This window comes from Salvelinus alpinus, chromosome 39, assembly GCF_045679555.1.
Source record: "Salvelinus alpinus chromosome 39, SLU_Salpinus.1, whole genome shotgun sequence".
Lineage (NCBI taxonomy): Eukaryota > Metazoa > Chordata > Actinopteri > Salmoniformes > Salmonidae > Salvelinus > Salvelinus alpinus.
In genome coordinates this window covers 6,419,424-6,435,317 of record NC_092124.1, presented here as the reverse complement: position 1 = coordinate 6,435,317, position 15,894 = coordinate 6,419,424, and the positions used below count along the sequence as shown (strand labels likewise).

General features: G+C 41.7%; 1 protein-coding gene and 1 long non-coding RNA gene across 2 annotated transcripts; both read right to left on the bottom strand.

Moving 5' to 3' along the window:
* Window positions 1-6,184: 6,184 nt before the first annotated feature.
* LOC139566935 (uncharacterized) lies at window positions 6,185-8,648 on the bottom strand. The gene is made up of 3 exons (XR_011673187.1): window positions 8,506-8,648; window positions 7,064-7,138; window positions 6,185-6,941 (listed from the first exon to the last, which is right to left on the bottom strand). It is a non-coding gene; the product is annotated as an uncharacterized lncRNA (long non-coding RNA).
* A 2,566-nt stretch (window positions 8,649-11,214) lies between these two features.
* LOC139566922 (snaclec rhodocetin subunit beta-like) lies at window positions 11,215-15,028 on the bottom strand. The gene is made up of 6 exons (XM_071388292.1): window positions 14,957-15,028; window positions 14,704-14,803; window positions 13,856-13,980; window positions 13,369-13,518; window positions 12,638-12,746; window positions 11,215-11,752 (listed from the first exon to the last, which is right to left on the bottom strand). Exons 2-6 carry the CDS (start codon window positions 14,780-14,782, stop codon window positions 11,610-11,612), a joined length of 606 nt encoding a protein of 201 aa, XP_071244393.1. The 5' UTR covers window positions 14,783-14,803; window positions 14,957-15,028; the 3' UTR covers window positions 11,215-11,609.
* Between the last annotated feature and the right edge of the window lie 866 nt (window positions 15,029-15,894).

Below are 15,894 nucleotides of genomic sequence, written 5' to 3'. Positions count from 1 at the left end.
GAGTGCCATGAGCTCATTCAGGCGCGCTCCCGTGAGAGGTAGCTGCGTTCCATTGCATTTCTGAAGACAAAGGAATTCTCCGGTTGAAACATTATTTAAGATTTATGTTAAAAACATCCTAAAGATTGATTCTATACATCATTTCTATATCGGACAATTTTTTTCTTGGGTCACTATATCTATTTTGCCAATTGGATTGATCCCCTCTACCACACGGAACCCCACTAATCTACCGACGGAAACGCACGAGGTGTCTAAAAATAGACCTCCATCCTATGCTATCTTGCTACCGATAGCCATCTACCCGGCCAGCTGTCTGGATCGCCGTGACCCCAACCAACCTCTACTCACTGGACCCTTATTGATCACTCGATTAAGCATGCCTCTCCTTAATGTAAATATGCCTTGCTCATTGCTGTTCTGGTTAGTGTTTATTGGCTTATTTCACTGTAGAGCCTCTAGCCCTGCTCACTATACCATATTCAACCTTTCAGTTCCACCACCCACATATGCGATGACATCACCTGGTTTCAATGATGTTTCTAGAGACAATATCTCTCTCATCATCACTCAATACCTAGGTTTACCTCCACTGTATTCACATCCTACCATACCTTTGTCTGTACATTATTCCTTGAAGCTATTTAATCGCCCCCAGAAACGTCCTTTTACTCTCTGTTCTAGACGTTCTAGACGACCAATTCTCATAGCTTTTAGCCGTACCCTTATCCTACTCCTCCTCTGTTCCTCTGGTGATGTAGAGGTGAATCCAGGCCCTGCAGTACCTAGCTCCACTCCTATTCCCCAGGCGCTCTCTTTTGATGACTTCTGTAACCGTAATAGCCTTGGTTTCATGCATGTTAACATTAGAAGCCTCCTCCCTAAGTTTGTTTTGTTCACTGCTTTAGCACACTCTGCCAACCCGGATGTTTTAGCCGTGTCTGAATCCTGGCTTAGGAAGACCACCAAAAATTCTGACATTTTCATCCCTAACTACAAGATTTTCAGACAAGATAGAAAGGCCAAAGGGGGCGGTGTTGCAATCTACTGCAAAGATTGCCTGCAGAGTTCTGTTTTACTATCCAGGTCTGTTCCCAAACAATTTGAACTTCTACTTTTAAAAATCCACCTCTCTAAAAACAAGTCTCTCACCGTTGCCGCCTGCTATAGACCACCCTCTGCCCCCAGCTGTGCTCTGGACACCATATGTGAACTGATTCCCCCCCATCTATCTTCAGAGCTCGTGCTGCTAGGCGACCTAAATTGGAACATGCTTAACACCCCAGCCATCCCACAATCTAAGCTTGATGCCCTCAATCTCACACAAATTATCAATGAATCTACCAGGTACCACCCCAATTCCATAAACACGGGTACCCTCATAGATATCATCCTAACCAACTTGCCCTCCAAATACACCTCTGCTGTTTTCAACCAAGATCTCAGCGATCACTGCCTCATTGCCTGCATCCGTAATGGGTCAGCGGTCAAACGACCTCCACGCATCACTGTCAAACGCTCCCTGAAACACTTCAGCGAGCAGGCCTTTCTAATCGACCTGGCCGAGGTATCCTGGAAGGATATTGATCTCATCCCGTCAGTAGAGGATGCCTGGATATTTTTTTTAAATGCCTTCCTCACCATCTTGAATAAGCATGCCCCATTCAAGAAATGTAGAACCAGGAACAGATATAGCCCTTGGTTCTCTCCTGACCTGACTGCCCTTAACCAACAGAAAAACACCCTATGGTGTTCTGCATTAGCATCGAACAGCCCCCGTGATATGCAACTTTTCAGGGAAGCTAGAAACCAATATACACAGGCAGTTAGAAAACCGAAGGCTAGCTTTTTCAAGCAGAAATTTGCTTCCTCCAACACAAATTCAAAAAAGTTCTGGGACACTGTAAAGTCCATGGAGAATAAGAACACCTCCTCCCAGCTTCCAACTGCACTGAAGATAGGAAACACTGTCACCACCGACAAATCCACTATAATTGAGAATTTCAATAAGCATTTTTCTACGGCTGGCCATGCTTTCCACCTGGCTACCCCTACCCCGGTCAACAGCACTGCCCTCCCCTCTGCTACTCGCCCAAGCCTTCCCCATTTCTCTTTCTCCCAAATACAGTCAGCTGATGTTCTGAAAGAGCTGCAAAATCTAGACCCTTACAAATCAGCCGGGCTAGATAATCTGGACCCTTTCTTTCTAAAACTATCTGCTGAAATTGTTGCCACCCCTATTACTAGCCTTTTCAACCTCTCTTTTGTGTCGTCTGAGATTCCCAAAGATTGGAAAGCAGCTGCGGTTATCCCCCTCTTGAAAGGGGGGGACACTCTTGACCCAAACAGCTACAGACCTATATCTATCCTACCCTGCCTTTCTAAGGTCTTCGAAAGCCAAGTCAAGAAACAGATTACCGACCATTTCGAATCCCACCATACCTTCTCCGCTATGCAATCTGGTTTCAGAGCTGGTCATGGGTGCACCTCAGCCACGCTCAAGGTCATAAACAATATCTTAACCGCCATCGATAGGAAACAATACTGTGCAGCCGTATTCATTGACCTGGCCAAGGCTTTTGACTCTGTCAATCACCACATCCTCATCGGCAGACTCGACAGCCTTGGTTTCTCTAATGATTGCCTCGCCTGGTTCACCAACTACTTCTCTGATCAAGTTCAGTGTGTCAAATCGGAGGGTCTGTTGTCCGGCCCTCTGGCAGTCTCTATGGGGGTGCCACAGGGTTCAATTCTTGGACCGACTCTCTTCTCTGTATACATCAATGATGTCGCTCTTGCTGCTGGTGATTCTCTGATCCATCTCTACGCAGACGACACTATTCTGTATACTTCTGGCCCTTCTTTTGACACTGTGCTAACAACCCTCCAGGCGAGCTTCAATGCCATACAACTCTCCTTCCGTGGCCTCCAATTGCTCTTAAATACAAGTAAAACTAAATGCATGCTCTTCAACCGATCGCTGCCTGCACCTGCCCGCCTGTCCAACATCACTACTCTGGACGGCTCTGACTTAGAATATGTGGACAACTACAAATACCTAGGTGTCTGGTTAGACTGTAAACTCTCCTTCCAGACTCACATCAAACATCTCCAATCCAAAGTTAAATCTAGAATTGGCTTCCTATTCTTCAACAAAGCATCCTTCACTCATGCTGCCAAACATACCCTTGTAAAACTGACCATCCTACCAATCCTCGACTTCGGTGATGTCATTTACAAAATAACCTCCAAAACCATACTCAATAAATTGGATGCAGTCTATCACAGTGCCATCCGTTTTGTCACCAAAGCCCCATACACTACCCACCACTGCGACCTGTACGCTCTCGTTGGCTGGCCCTCGCTTCATACTCATCGCCAAACCCACTGGCTCCAGGTCATCTACAAGACCCTGCTAGGTAAAGTCCTCCCTTATCTCAGCTCGCTGGGCACCATAGCAGCACCTACCTGTAGCACGCGCTCCAGCAGGTATATCTCTCTGGTCACCCCCAAAACCAATTCTTCCTTTGGCCGCCTCTCCTTCCAGTTCTCTGCTGCCAATGACTGGAACGAACTACAAAAATCTCTGAAACTGTAAACACTTATCTCCCTCACTAGCTTTAAGCACCAGCTGTCAGAGCAGCTCATAGATTACTGCACCTGTACATAGCCCATCTATAATTTAGCCCAAACAACTACCTCTTTACCTACTGTATTCATTTATTTATTTTGCTCCTTTGCACCCCATTATTTCTATCTCTACTTTGCACTTTCTTCCACTGCAAACCAACCATTCCAGTGTTTTTTTTTATTTTAAGTTTTTACTTGCTATATTGTATTAACTTTGCCACCATGGCCTTTTTTATATTTTTATTTATTTATATATATATTTTGTTTGCCTTTCACCTCCCTTACCTCACTTGCTCACATTGTATATAGACTTATTTTTCACTGTATGTTTGTTTTACTCCATGTGTAACCATGTGTTGTTGTATGTGTCGAACTGCTTTGCTTTATCTTGGCCAGGTCGCAATTGTAAATGAGAACGTGTTCTCAATTTGCCTACCTGGTTAAATAAAGGTGAAATAAAATAATTTTTTTTTACATGTATCTACGAACTGTAATGGAATTTTTTGACTTTTCGTCTGGCCTGCGCGTCGTGAATTTGGATTTGTGAACTGAAGGCGCGAACAAAAAGGAGGTATTTGGACATAAATTATGGACTTTATCGAACAAAGAGAAAGAGAGAGAGAGAACTGACCTCGGTCCTGGGGACATAGTGGAGGTGGCAGGTAGGCAGAGCAACTACAAATCCCAGAGTCCTCTAGGGACCACAGTGTTCTACACTATGACTGATAACATTGTTGAGGTACTATAGCAGGTAGGCAGATAAATCCCACCATCCTCTAGTCTTGGGGCCCAAGTGTTCTTTATATTAGAAGTCCTCCAATAATGGAAAGAAGAACAGCAACTCCAAAAAAACACCTATGATATTGAGGTACTATAGCAGGTAGGGGCGAACACTACAAATTCTGTAACTCCTGAAAGGTCCCTAGTGTTCTATACATCGTACCTGGGGAGTGGAGACACAGCGAAGGTGGCAGGTGTGTAGGGGGAAACAAACTACACATCCCATACCCATTTAGTAAATTCCATACCCAAAGTGTTCTATTACTGACCCAGTTGTTTAAATGTAAAAATAAAATGTTTAGTTACCCTTGACATTTTTTTATCTGTATTGGTTGGATCTTTGCCCCCTCGCATCATCATGGAAATCAAAGAAAGGTTTTATGGGAAATTCGTTTTTAACTTCTCTAGGATAGGGGGCAGCATTTTCACTTTTGGATAAATTGCGTGCCCAATTTCAACTTCCTTCTACTCATCCCCAGAATATTAGTAGATTTGGATAGAAAACTCTGAAGTTTCTAAAACTATTTGAATCATGCCTGTGAGTAACAGAACTTATGTTGCAGGCAAAACCCCGAAGACTTACCATTAAGATTTTTTTTTTTTAGGTCACTGTCTGTTCAATGATTTCATTGGGATATTAGATTTCGAATCAACCTGTTTGCAGTTCCTACCGCTTCCACTGGATGTCACCAGTCTTTGGAAATAGGTTGAGGTTATTCCTTTGTGCGATGAAGAAGTACGGCCATCTGGAATCAGTGTAACGTTATGTGTACTGTTTGAGAGTTGCGCAAGATTAGAAAAGTAGCGTTAGTTTGTTGTCCTCCTGTATTGAAAACAGATAGACCCGTCTTCAATTTGATCGATTCTTAACGTTTAAAAATACCTAAAGTTCTATTACAAAAGTAGTTTGAAATGTTTTGGCAAAGTTTAGAGGTAATTTTTGAGATTTTTTGTAGTGACGTTGCGCAAATTGGAAGCTGTTTTTTTTCTGGATCAAACGCGTCAAATAAATGGACAATTTGGATATATATGGACGGAATTAATCGAACAAAAGGACCATTTGTGATGTTTATGGGACATATTGGAGTGCCAACAAAAGAAACTCGTCAAAGGTAAGGCATGATTTATATTTTATTTCTGCGTTTTGTTGCGCCTGCAGGGTTGAAATATGCTACACTCTCTTTGTTTACTGTTGTGCTATCATCAGATAATAGCATCTTATGCTTTCGCCGAAAAGCCTTTTTGAAATCTGACATGTTGGCTGGATTCACAACGAGTGTAGCTTTATTTTGGTATCTTACATGTGTGATTTAATGAAAGTTTGATTTTATATAATTTTTTTGAATTTGGCGCTCTACATTTTCCCTGACTATTGGCCAAGTGGGACGCAAGCGTCCCGCCTATCCCAGAGTTTAATCAAGGTGCTGTCAGTTGATGTGATATTTGAAGAGGCCTACTAGCGATGCTAAAAAAAAAATCCAAATATTTTCTCAAAAATACTTTTTACAGATATTTGACTGAAAAGGCAGTTTGGGTGTCGGGTTCAAATTTCTGTGTGACTTTTAGCGACAACACAGCTCGAAAGGTTAAGACCGCTTCAGTTGTTGAACCCTCAAGGCGCTCCGTTTCTATTCTTAGAGCTTCAAAGAAGTAACAGAGGAAATGGGGGTTGAGTGTGTTTTTTAATTTGTCTGTGACTCAGAGAGATTCAGAGTGGCGATGTTTGGCTTAAAGAGCTTGGGAACTTTGTAAAACCAATCACAGTTTGCACAGCGGAACACTGGGGCATGCGTCCCAAATGGCACCCTATTCCCTTTATAGTGCGCTATTTTTGACCAGAGCTAGGGAATAGAGTGCCATTTGAGAATCATGCATGGAGAATTGTTAAAGAAACACAACACACTGTTTATCGCATCAATCATCACATCACTGCCTGTCTATCCCTCTGAGCCAATGATCTTGCAGGGTTTGAGATGTTTACCAATGAATTTGGTTGATTGACAGGTTATGAAAAAACAAAACAGCAGTTGTGTGGAAATATAATACTAATAATACTCTATGGGCTTTAGTTTAGTCACGCTGTTCTAAGTTATGGGTTGTATTAGAACAAACTTAACACAATGGTCAATCTAAGCGCTGGCAGTGTAAGAAATATTTTAGCTATTTTCACAATCAGAATTATCGACGCTGTTGCTGCCATGGGCGCGAAAGGGCTGGGTTTTGATGAATAAACAAGTTTAGGGTGTGTCGAGGCTTGGCCCCTCACTGGCCAATCAGAAACATGCTCCATGGCTAAATATAGAAGTATCAACAAGCCAAAAAGGATGAACAATATGGAAAGAAAAGGAATGAAAGTGGGTGAGATGACAAAGAGATGAAGAGAGAGAGGGGCACAGAGAGAGGGAGAGGAGGATTGAATGATGATGTTTACTCTGCTCTGATGTAGGGGCGGAGAGGATGGTAGAGTACAGCTTCTTTGCTTGCGCCACACTCTCATCTATCTTATCGATGCTGCTGCGAATCTCCTCAGTCTGAGAAAGAGACAGGCAATGATGACACAATGGTAAGTACAGAACACACACGCACGCACACAAACAAGCACACACACACAGTATGGTGAACACTCACACATCAGGAGTATGGTCAGAAATACCTGGGTGAAGAAGTCCTCCATAAAGGCTTGGTTCTCCACTAGAACCTCCACATCGTCCCCAGCCACATCACTTTTCTATTGACACACACACAGCCAGCAGAGTTGTTGTGGTGGTGCGTTTGTGGTGAGATAATCACACTCACAGGCTTTCTAGCAGTTCTAATGTCAGTGAAACAATGTGTTTCAAATCAACTGTAAAGTTGTATAATTTTTTTTACCAGACAGAACAAAGCTTGCGGTGCACACAAGCTGCAATGAATTGCCTACAGTACATAAATAACATTGAGACCTTGGAAGAGGTGGAGGAAATTAGGAGAAAACAATCCTTTCATCTTTCCTTAATCAACCCTTCTGGTCCCCTCTCTCTACCCACCCACCTCCATTTGTAACGCACCACCAATAAACAGCATAAATATCATCACACCCCAATTAGGCCTACCTAATTACTGGAATAACTTCATGCTCTAATGTTTATTAGCCCAATGTTCAACTAGGCTATTTCTGCTTTTCTAGGCCTGAAAATGGGATCAAACAGTTGATCGAACATTGTGGTCAAACCGCTCATCCAGAACCAACCGCATCTAGTGTGCAAAAAAACCGAGTAAATCAGATACCTCGACAAAAACAAACGAGTAAATCAGATACGTCCCCCATCCCTATTATAAAATTCTATATGATTAGCAAAGGTTATATGTTAAGCTAATAGCAAGCAAGGCCATGAAAACATGAACAAGGACACCTACACCACCCGATGTCACAGGAAGGCCATAAAGATCATCAAGGACAACAACCACCCGAGCCACTGCCTGATCACCCGCTATCATCCAGAAGGCGAGGTCAGTACAGGTGCATCAAAGCAGGAACCGAGAGACTGAAAAACAGCTTCTATCTCAAGGCCGTCAGACTGTTAAACAGCCACCACTAACATTGAGTGGCTGCTGCCAACATACTGACTCAACTCCAGCTCACTTTAATATTAGAAATGGATGGGAATTGATCAAAAATGTATCACTAGCCACTTTAAACAATGCCACTTAATAGAGTACAGTATATACATATACATTATATATCATCTACTGCATCTTGCCATCTTTATGTAATACATGTATCACTAGCCACTTTAAACTATGCCACTTTTATGTTTACATACCCTACATTACTCATCTCATATGTATATACTGTACTCGATACCATCTACTGCATCTTGCCTATGCCGTTCTGTACCATCACTTATTCATATATCTTTATGTACATATTCTTTATCCCTTTACACTTGTGTGTATAAGGTAGTAGTTGTGGAATTGTTAGATTACTCGTTGGTTATTACTGCATTGTCAGAACTAGAAGCACAAGCATTTCGCTACATTCGCATTAACATCTGCTAACCATGTGTATGTGACAAATAAAATTTGATTTGAAGTGTATAAAAAGACGAAGCTTACCACCTTCAACTGTTCCAATCGGTCCTTCATCTTCAAAACTGTGTTGCCACTGTCACAATCTCTAAACTATCAAAAAGCGATTTTCTAATCTACCAATGTTACGCCCCTGAAAAAAGGTGAGAAATGATCACGAGAGTGATACGGTGTTGTTTCCTCAATGAGAACTTTAGTGCCATCATTTTACAAAAGTAACACATTTTACAGAATAACAGATCTACAGGAAATAGATAGTTTTGTAGGGTACAAGGCTTATTCAAGTCACAACAGTATACACTGTAATTCACTGAAACAGGTACTAATTTCAATATAACTGTCAAGCACAAAGCTTTAACTCAGTAAACCATAACTCCATTTATCAACAGGCAATAAAGTGTTTGAAAAACCAATATACAAATAACGCCGCAAAATATCTTATTATCAATGCACATGTTCATTCACAATCGACATAAAATGGCAGCTACTCTCAGTACGAAGCTATTCTTCGCTGCAACCGAGCAGGGCTCATATTACTCTCTGCAAACTTAACTAACTTCCTCAAGATGTTATTAAGACACACCTTAAACACTCTTGACATGTTAGCGAGTTATGACATTTAAACTACTCTTTTTTTTATCATCAATAACGTACCTGAAAAAGGGGAGAAATGATCACGAGAGTGATACGGTGTTGTTTCCTCAATGAGAACTTTAGTGCAATGAGAAAAGATCGCGATTTCCCCGGGAACTTGAGTGGAGACCAGAGCAATCGATCTCAGGCTCATAGATTAAGAGCATTTAGTAGATCACAGATTAACACTTTTACCCACGACAAAATAAATGTAATCAACATAACGTTTACACATTCCTCTCACAATTCGTACCCTTTGTACGCTTGATGGATTTTAACACAATTATATGAATGTTATCAATCTCTATCAACTAATACTGAATGCATGATCTTTTTAACCTTAGATGTTTTAAGCTCCTCACATACTATGAACTTAGTAATACTTTTTAATGTATAACAGGCTATGAGTATTTCCTTTAACCTGTCACACAACCACTAATTAAACAAATTAGACCATTACAATTTATTAGCCTATTGATTAAAAATAAGCCTCAAAGTTAGTTGTAAAAATATTTAGTAGGCTAAATGTCCATTAGCATATAGTCATTAAAATATATGTTTTTATTTTTATTTTTACAAAATGTCTGCACAATATGGCTGCAGCAGCGTCTCCGATTTGAGCAACAGTTGTGTAGAGAGCGATTGATCTCAATTCAATTCAAGGACTTTATTGGCATGAGAAACATATGTTAACATTGCCAAAGCAAGTAAAGTAGAGAATAAACAAAAGTGAAATACACAATAGAAATTTACAGTAAACATTACACTCACAGAAGTTCCAAAAGAATAAAGACATTTCAAATGTCATATTATGTAAATATACAGTGTTGTAACTATGTGCAAATAGTGAAAGTACAATTGGGAAAATAAATAAACACATATGGGTTGAATTTACAATGGTGTTTGTTCTTCACTGGTTGCCCTTTTCCTGTGGCAATAGGTCACAGTCTTGCTGCTGTGATGGCACAGTGATATTTCACCCAAAATGGGGTTTGTTTTTGAATTCTTTGTGGATCTGTGTAATCTGAGGGAAATATGTGTCTCTAATATTGTCATACTGTACATTTGTCAGGAGGTTTTGTGGGCAGTGTTGCACCTAGCCTGTCTTCTCTTGAGAGCCAGGTCTGCCTATGGTGGCCCTTCTCAATAGCAAGGCATAGTCAAAACTTTCCTTAAGTTTAGGTCAGTCACAGTGGTCAGGTATCCTGCCACTGTGTACTCTCTGTTCAGGGCCAATTAGAATTCTAGTTTGCTCTGTTTTTTAAATAATTCTTTCCAATGTGTCAAGTAATGCTTTTTTGTTTTCTCATGATTTGGTTGGGTCTAATTGTGTTGCTGTCCTGGGGCTCTTTGGGGTCTGTTTGTGTTTGTGAACAGAGCCCCAGGACCAGCTTGCTTAGGGGACTCTTCTCCAGGTTCATCTCTCTGTGGGTGATGGGATTATTATGGAAGGTTTGGGAATTGCTTCCGTTTAGGTGGTTGTAGAATTTAACCCCTCTTTTCTGGATTTTGATAATTAGCGGGTATCGGCCTGATTCTGCTCTGCATGCATTATTTGGGGTTTTACGTTGTACACAGAAGATATTTTTGCAGAATTCTGCATGCAGTCTCTCAATTTGGTGTTTGTCCCATTTTGGGAATTCTTGGTTGGTGAGCGGACCACAGACCTCACAACCATAAAGGGAAATGGGTTCTATAACTGATTCAAGTATTTTTAGCCAGATCCTAATAGGTATGTCGAATTTGATGTTCCTTTTGATAGCATAGAAGGCCCTTCTTGCCTTGTCTCTCAGCTCGTTCACAGCTTTGTGGAAGTTACCTGTGGCGCTGATGTTTAGATCAATCTCTCTCTCTCTGATCAATACCATGCTTAAAAACACATGCAAAGTAAATATCATGCATGCTCTCTGTTTTGGGCACACTACTCAAACAGGGCACCGAATGTAAAGGTAGTAGGTTAAATTCTAAATCTGTCAAGTCAACCCAGTGGGCTATCCATCTATAAATAAGATGAGGCTGTATTGTTATGTATTGACTCCTTGTCCCCATCTGGTTCCTAAATAAGGCCAGGTCAACAAAAGAAAGTCATGCAATGATTACTGATTAATGAAGATATTTTTGTATTCCTTTTTTATTTGCTAGTCAAGCAATGCACAGTGTTTCATAGTACAAACAAGTGAAGCAGTATTTTATCAACACCATTCCCCGTGAAAATAGATTAGGTTACTGTGTTCCGACAATAGGCCTAGATAGAATTCTCAAATGCAATGTGTTTAGAGGTTTCTAATACAATCAGTTGTTTCATTCAATCTTACTTTGGGCGGACTGAAACTGACTGTGATGGTGAAAACTTTTAGCTGACAAAGGCTTAGTCTTTGAGCAGTGGGTTTTCTCTAACATTTTACAGGGTCCTGGTGTCGTGATGTCTGAGAAAGCTGTAATGCAAAGCGTATCTGACAGGTTGTATATACTGCTATACTGCTCATCTGTCATCTACTTTAAAGGATAAACCTCCCACTCCCTTTTTCCACCGTCCCCTCTTCTTCTTCTCCTCCTTTCGTTTCCTCTCTTTCACCAGGTATGAAGGCACACAGAAAGTAATTGGTTTGGCTGCACGGCTTATCATTCCAATCCCCTTTTCCTGAGATGCATAGAGATGGAGAGATAAAATGAAAAAAAGTTAGTTTTATCCATTATTAAATCCCTTTTAGAGAGTATTGAGCTACATAAGTAGCTAAGTAGCCTTGTCCAAGCCAGAACGGCATGAGCCTATCTACTGTTTCTGTACCATGAGGCTTTTGATGTATCATTTAATACAAGTACACCCCCTTGACACTAGTCTCTCACAGGGCCTTACCCTCAAAACTTCATTTTAATGCTGATTGCCAGGCAATGAGGACTCTGTCCCCTTTTTGGCATGACTCGATCTGGGATCGAACCCCCAACCATCCAAGCTCAGGACAGTCACTCTAACCACATGGCAACTGATCTATGTAACTTAAACCTATGATATTTGTCATACTTTAAATCTAAAACCTCCCACTCCCTTTTCCACAATAGTGGAATTCTGAATACATCAGCATACTGGATTTGGTGCAGCTGGTAGCTTAGCGGTTAAGAGTGTTGGTTCAAATCCCAGAGCTGACTGGGTGAGAAATCTGTCCATGTGCCCTTGATTAAGGCAATTAACCCTAAATGCTCTTGTAAGTCGCTCTGTCATGTCCCCTCTTTCCCTTGCCCCCTACTCCCGAGTGGCGCAGCGGTCTAAGGTACTGCATCTCAGTGCTAGAGGCGTCACTACAGGCACTGGTCCGATTCCAGGCTGTATCACAACCGGCTGTGTTTGGGAGTCCCATAGGTCGGCGAACAATTGGCCCAGCTTTGTCCGGGTTAGGGTTTGGTTGGGGTAGGCTGTCATTGTAAATAAGAATTTGTTCTTAACTGACTTGCCTAGTTAAATTTAAAAAATACTCCCTCTCTGCCTGCCTTCCCTCCCTCCCCATTATCCCTGCCTTCTCTTGCTTACCTTGCCAGTTCATTTCCATGCACTGTCCGTCACCGGATGGCTGCCTGGGGTTCTGAAGCCAGGAATAGTAGTTCATGGGGGACCCATCAGTCCAGAGGTAGCGGTGAGGCTATGAGCGAGAGAGCGACAGACAGACAGACAGACAGACAGACAGACAGACAGACAGACAGACAGACAGACAGACAGACAGACAGACAGACAGACAGACAGACAGACAGACAGACAGACAGACAGACAGACAGACAGACAGACAGACAGACAGACAGACAGACAGACAGACAGACAGACAGACAGACAGACAGACAGACAGACAGACAGACAGACAGACAGACAGACAGACAGACAGACAGACAGACAGACAGACAGACAGACAGACAGACAGACAGACAGACAGACAGACAGACAGACAGACAGACAGACAGACAGACAGACAGACAGACAGACAGACAGACAGACAGACAGACAGACAGACAGACAGACAGACAGACAGACAGACAGAGATTAAGCATAACGACAGAAGGAGTTGGTGGGCATGAACACTGTTGTCCACCTGGTTTTTATAATGATGATCAAGTTGAATGGTGAACACTATGGGGTGGTTTCCTGGATACCGATTAAGCCTAGTCCTGGACTAAAAAGCAGACTCACTAAAGAAACTCCATCAATAATCATTTTTAGTCCAGGTCAATCTGTGTCCGGGAAACTGCCCCTATTTAGTCTAAAACCGCCACCTGAAGAGGGTTGGATACTGTGAAACCGCCAAGCCAGATGCGAGGGGAATTTCTGCTGAACCTCTGAGCAAAAACATCCACGTTGTCGTTCTCCAGGGCAGAGTGGATTGATATCAGATGAGCTTTGCCCTTTTGAGAGTGGCAGAAATCCTGTGTGGGTGAGAATGAATGAATGAGAAAATGAAGGAGAGAGAGTTGTCATCATCAAAATACATTTAGAGTTAACGTTAGACACTAATGCACAACACTGATAACGTGTTAAGACAGTAGAGTGGATACCCTGAACTAGAGTACAGCATGCTACTTTGAGAGTTAGCTATGGTGGTAATTTTGCGTATCATGTAGAGATACAGAGGTTCACTACGGTATGTCTACCTTTAACGAAAAGAGACATTGGTCTCAATGGGACTCTCTTGCCTAAATAAAGGTTACTTCACTGAGAGAACATGGGTCTGTAGGCTAAAACCTTAGAGAAGTCTGAATTTACCTCAGCAGATTGAAAGTCCAATTCTTCCTTGAAGTGCTTGACACATTTGGACCCCAGTTTATACCAGGTAGAATGGCCAGGACATGGGAGAAAGTCCTTGACCTTCCCAGAGACCCGTTTAGGTTCTAAAAGAAAAAGGGGAGAACAAGGGAGAGATTAAAAGGACGGATGAGAGAGAAGCTCCGTCCATATACTCACAGGGCTGTTTTCCCAACCACATGAAAAAAAAACTACAGTTTACTATAGAATTCCATAGTAAACTGTAGAATACTGTGGAATACTATACTACACACTGTTGTATCCCTCGAGCATGTGTAGTACTTACTATAGAATGCTGTAGTATACTGTAGAATACTATAGTAAATACTATAGTATTATCCACACAAAAAAACACTGTTGTAAATAGTACAGTAATTTCTGCAAAAACACTACACTATTTTTAACTATAATAAATACTACACTATCTTATTTGCATATAACCTGCCGATTCCCCTCACCCATATTGCAATTTTTCCACCCATAAGTGAGAAACCTACATGCCAATTATATACCAAATATTGTGTTCCCTACAGGTTATAGAAAAGAGCAGAAGCGTTGGGGTCTGTCTTAGACCCCTATAGTATTCACGCTACAGTGAATACTAAAGTATTTACATGTATACTATAGCATATATCTTCTTATGTGGGCAGACAAATAACTTTACATGGCTATTCTAATTTGAGCATGCTTTTCAGTCCAGGATTAGGCTTATTCTGGGTCAGGGTAACCGGCCCTGAAAATACATATTCAATTGAGAGAATCTACATCAGTCACTGTGGTGTTGAGATGATGAGGGAAGGCTACTGTACCGGTGGAGTTTAGGGCGTTGAGCACCATGGCAGATGTCCCGAGTAGCATCATGGCCAGAATGGGTAGGACCTTCATCATGGGATCTTCACTTCTCTTCAGCTGTTGGGAAAAGAGCAAAGTTATTATATATATTTTATAAAGGAAACTGGGAGTTCCGATCTGTGGGGGCACCCAACCAGACTCCGGCACACTCAGAGACAAACGAGAAAGAGGTGCATTTTGTCATTAGAGAATCAAATATCCGGGTTTTACCTTGAGGTATGTAAATGTCAACGTCTTTTTCCTCTATTCTTGCTTCTCCTTGTTTCAGATGCTCTCTTTCACTCAGCTCTGCTTCCTTATATACCTATTCCATACCTCTTAATCTCCATCCTAATCTCAGATGTATTTCCTCTTTTCTGCTGTCTCAACCTCTTACACATAACAAGTTGCAACCCATCTGGGTTTGTCTAGACAGTATGTGCAATCCCTGGGTACAGTTGTCACCCTTTCACTTTTCAACATCAAAAAATCCAGTTATTTGTTTTACTTGTCCCATTGAAAAACAATATCTACAGTAATGTATCACCAAATGAAGCATTCCTACAGCATTCCTCCCTACAATCAAACATGGGAGACTTTCAATAATGTTGTGTGGTTGCTTTGCAGCCTCTGGTACTGGGGGCCTTGAACATGTGCAAGGCATCATGAAATCAGCAGATTATCAAGGCGTTTTGGAGTGGAGTGTTCAACCCGGTGTCCAGAAACGAGGTCTCCGTCAAAGGTCGTGGGAATCCAGCAGGACAACCAACCCAAGAACATAAAAACCACCCAGGACTGGTTCAGGAAGAAACATTGGACTGGAGTGGCCAGCAATGAGTCCAGATCTGTGTACCATCGAAAACCTACGGCGAGATCTGAAAACAGCAGTTGGTCAAAGGCCACCATCAAACATTGAAGAATTGGGAGCAGTTTACAGCTGAAGAGTGAGCAAAATTGGATCTGCAGAGAAGAATGGGAGAAACTCTCCAAATACAGGTACCCCAAGCTTGTTGCATCATACCCAAGAAGACTCTAGGCTGTATGTGCTGCCAAAGGTGCTTCAACAAAGTACTGAGTTAAAGGGTCTGAATACTTATGTAAATGTGATATTTCAGCTTTTTTTTGCAAACATTTCTAAAAACATGTTTTTGCTTTGTCATTATCGGGTA

Bases quoted from the DNA above. Each gene is read 5' to 3' on its own strand.
- LOC139566922 (XM_071388292.1), bottom strand. From the start codon at position 14,782: ATGATGAAGGTCCTACCCATTCTGGCCATGATGCTACTCGGGACATCT. The intron at 13,519-13,855 runs GTAAATTCAGAC...TCACCCACACAG, and splicing joins TGGACTTTCAATCTGCTGAG to GATTTCTGCCACTCTCAAAA. The intron at 11,753-12,637 runs GTAAGCAAGAGA...TATGCATCTCAG, and splicing joins CATGGAAATGAACTGGCAAG to GAAAAGGGGATTGGAATGAT.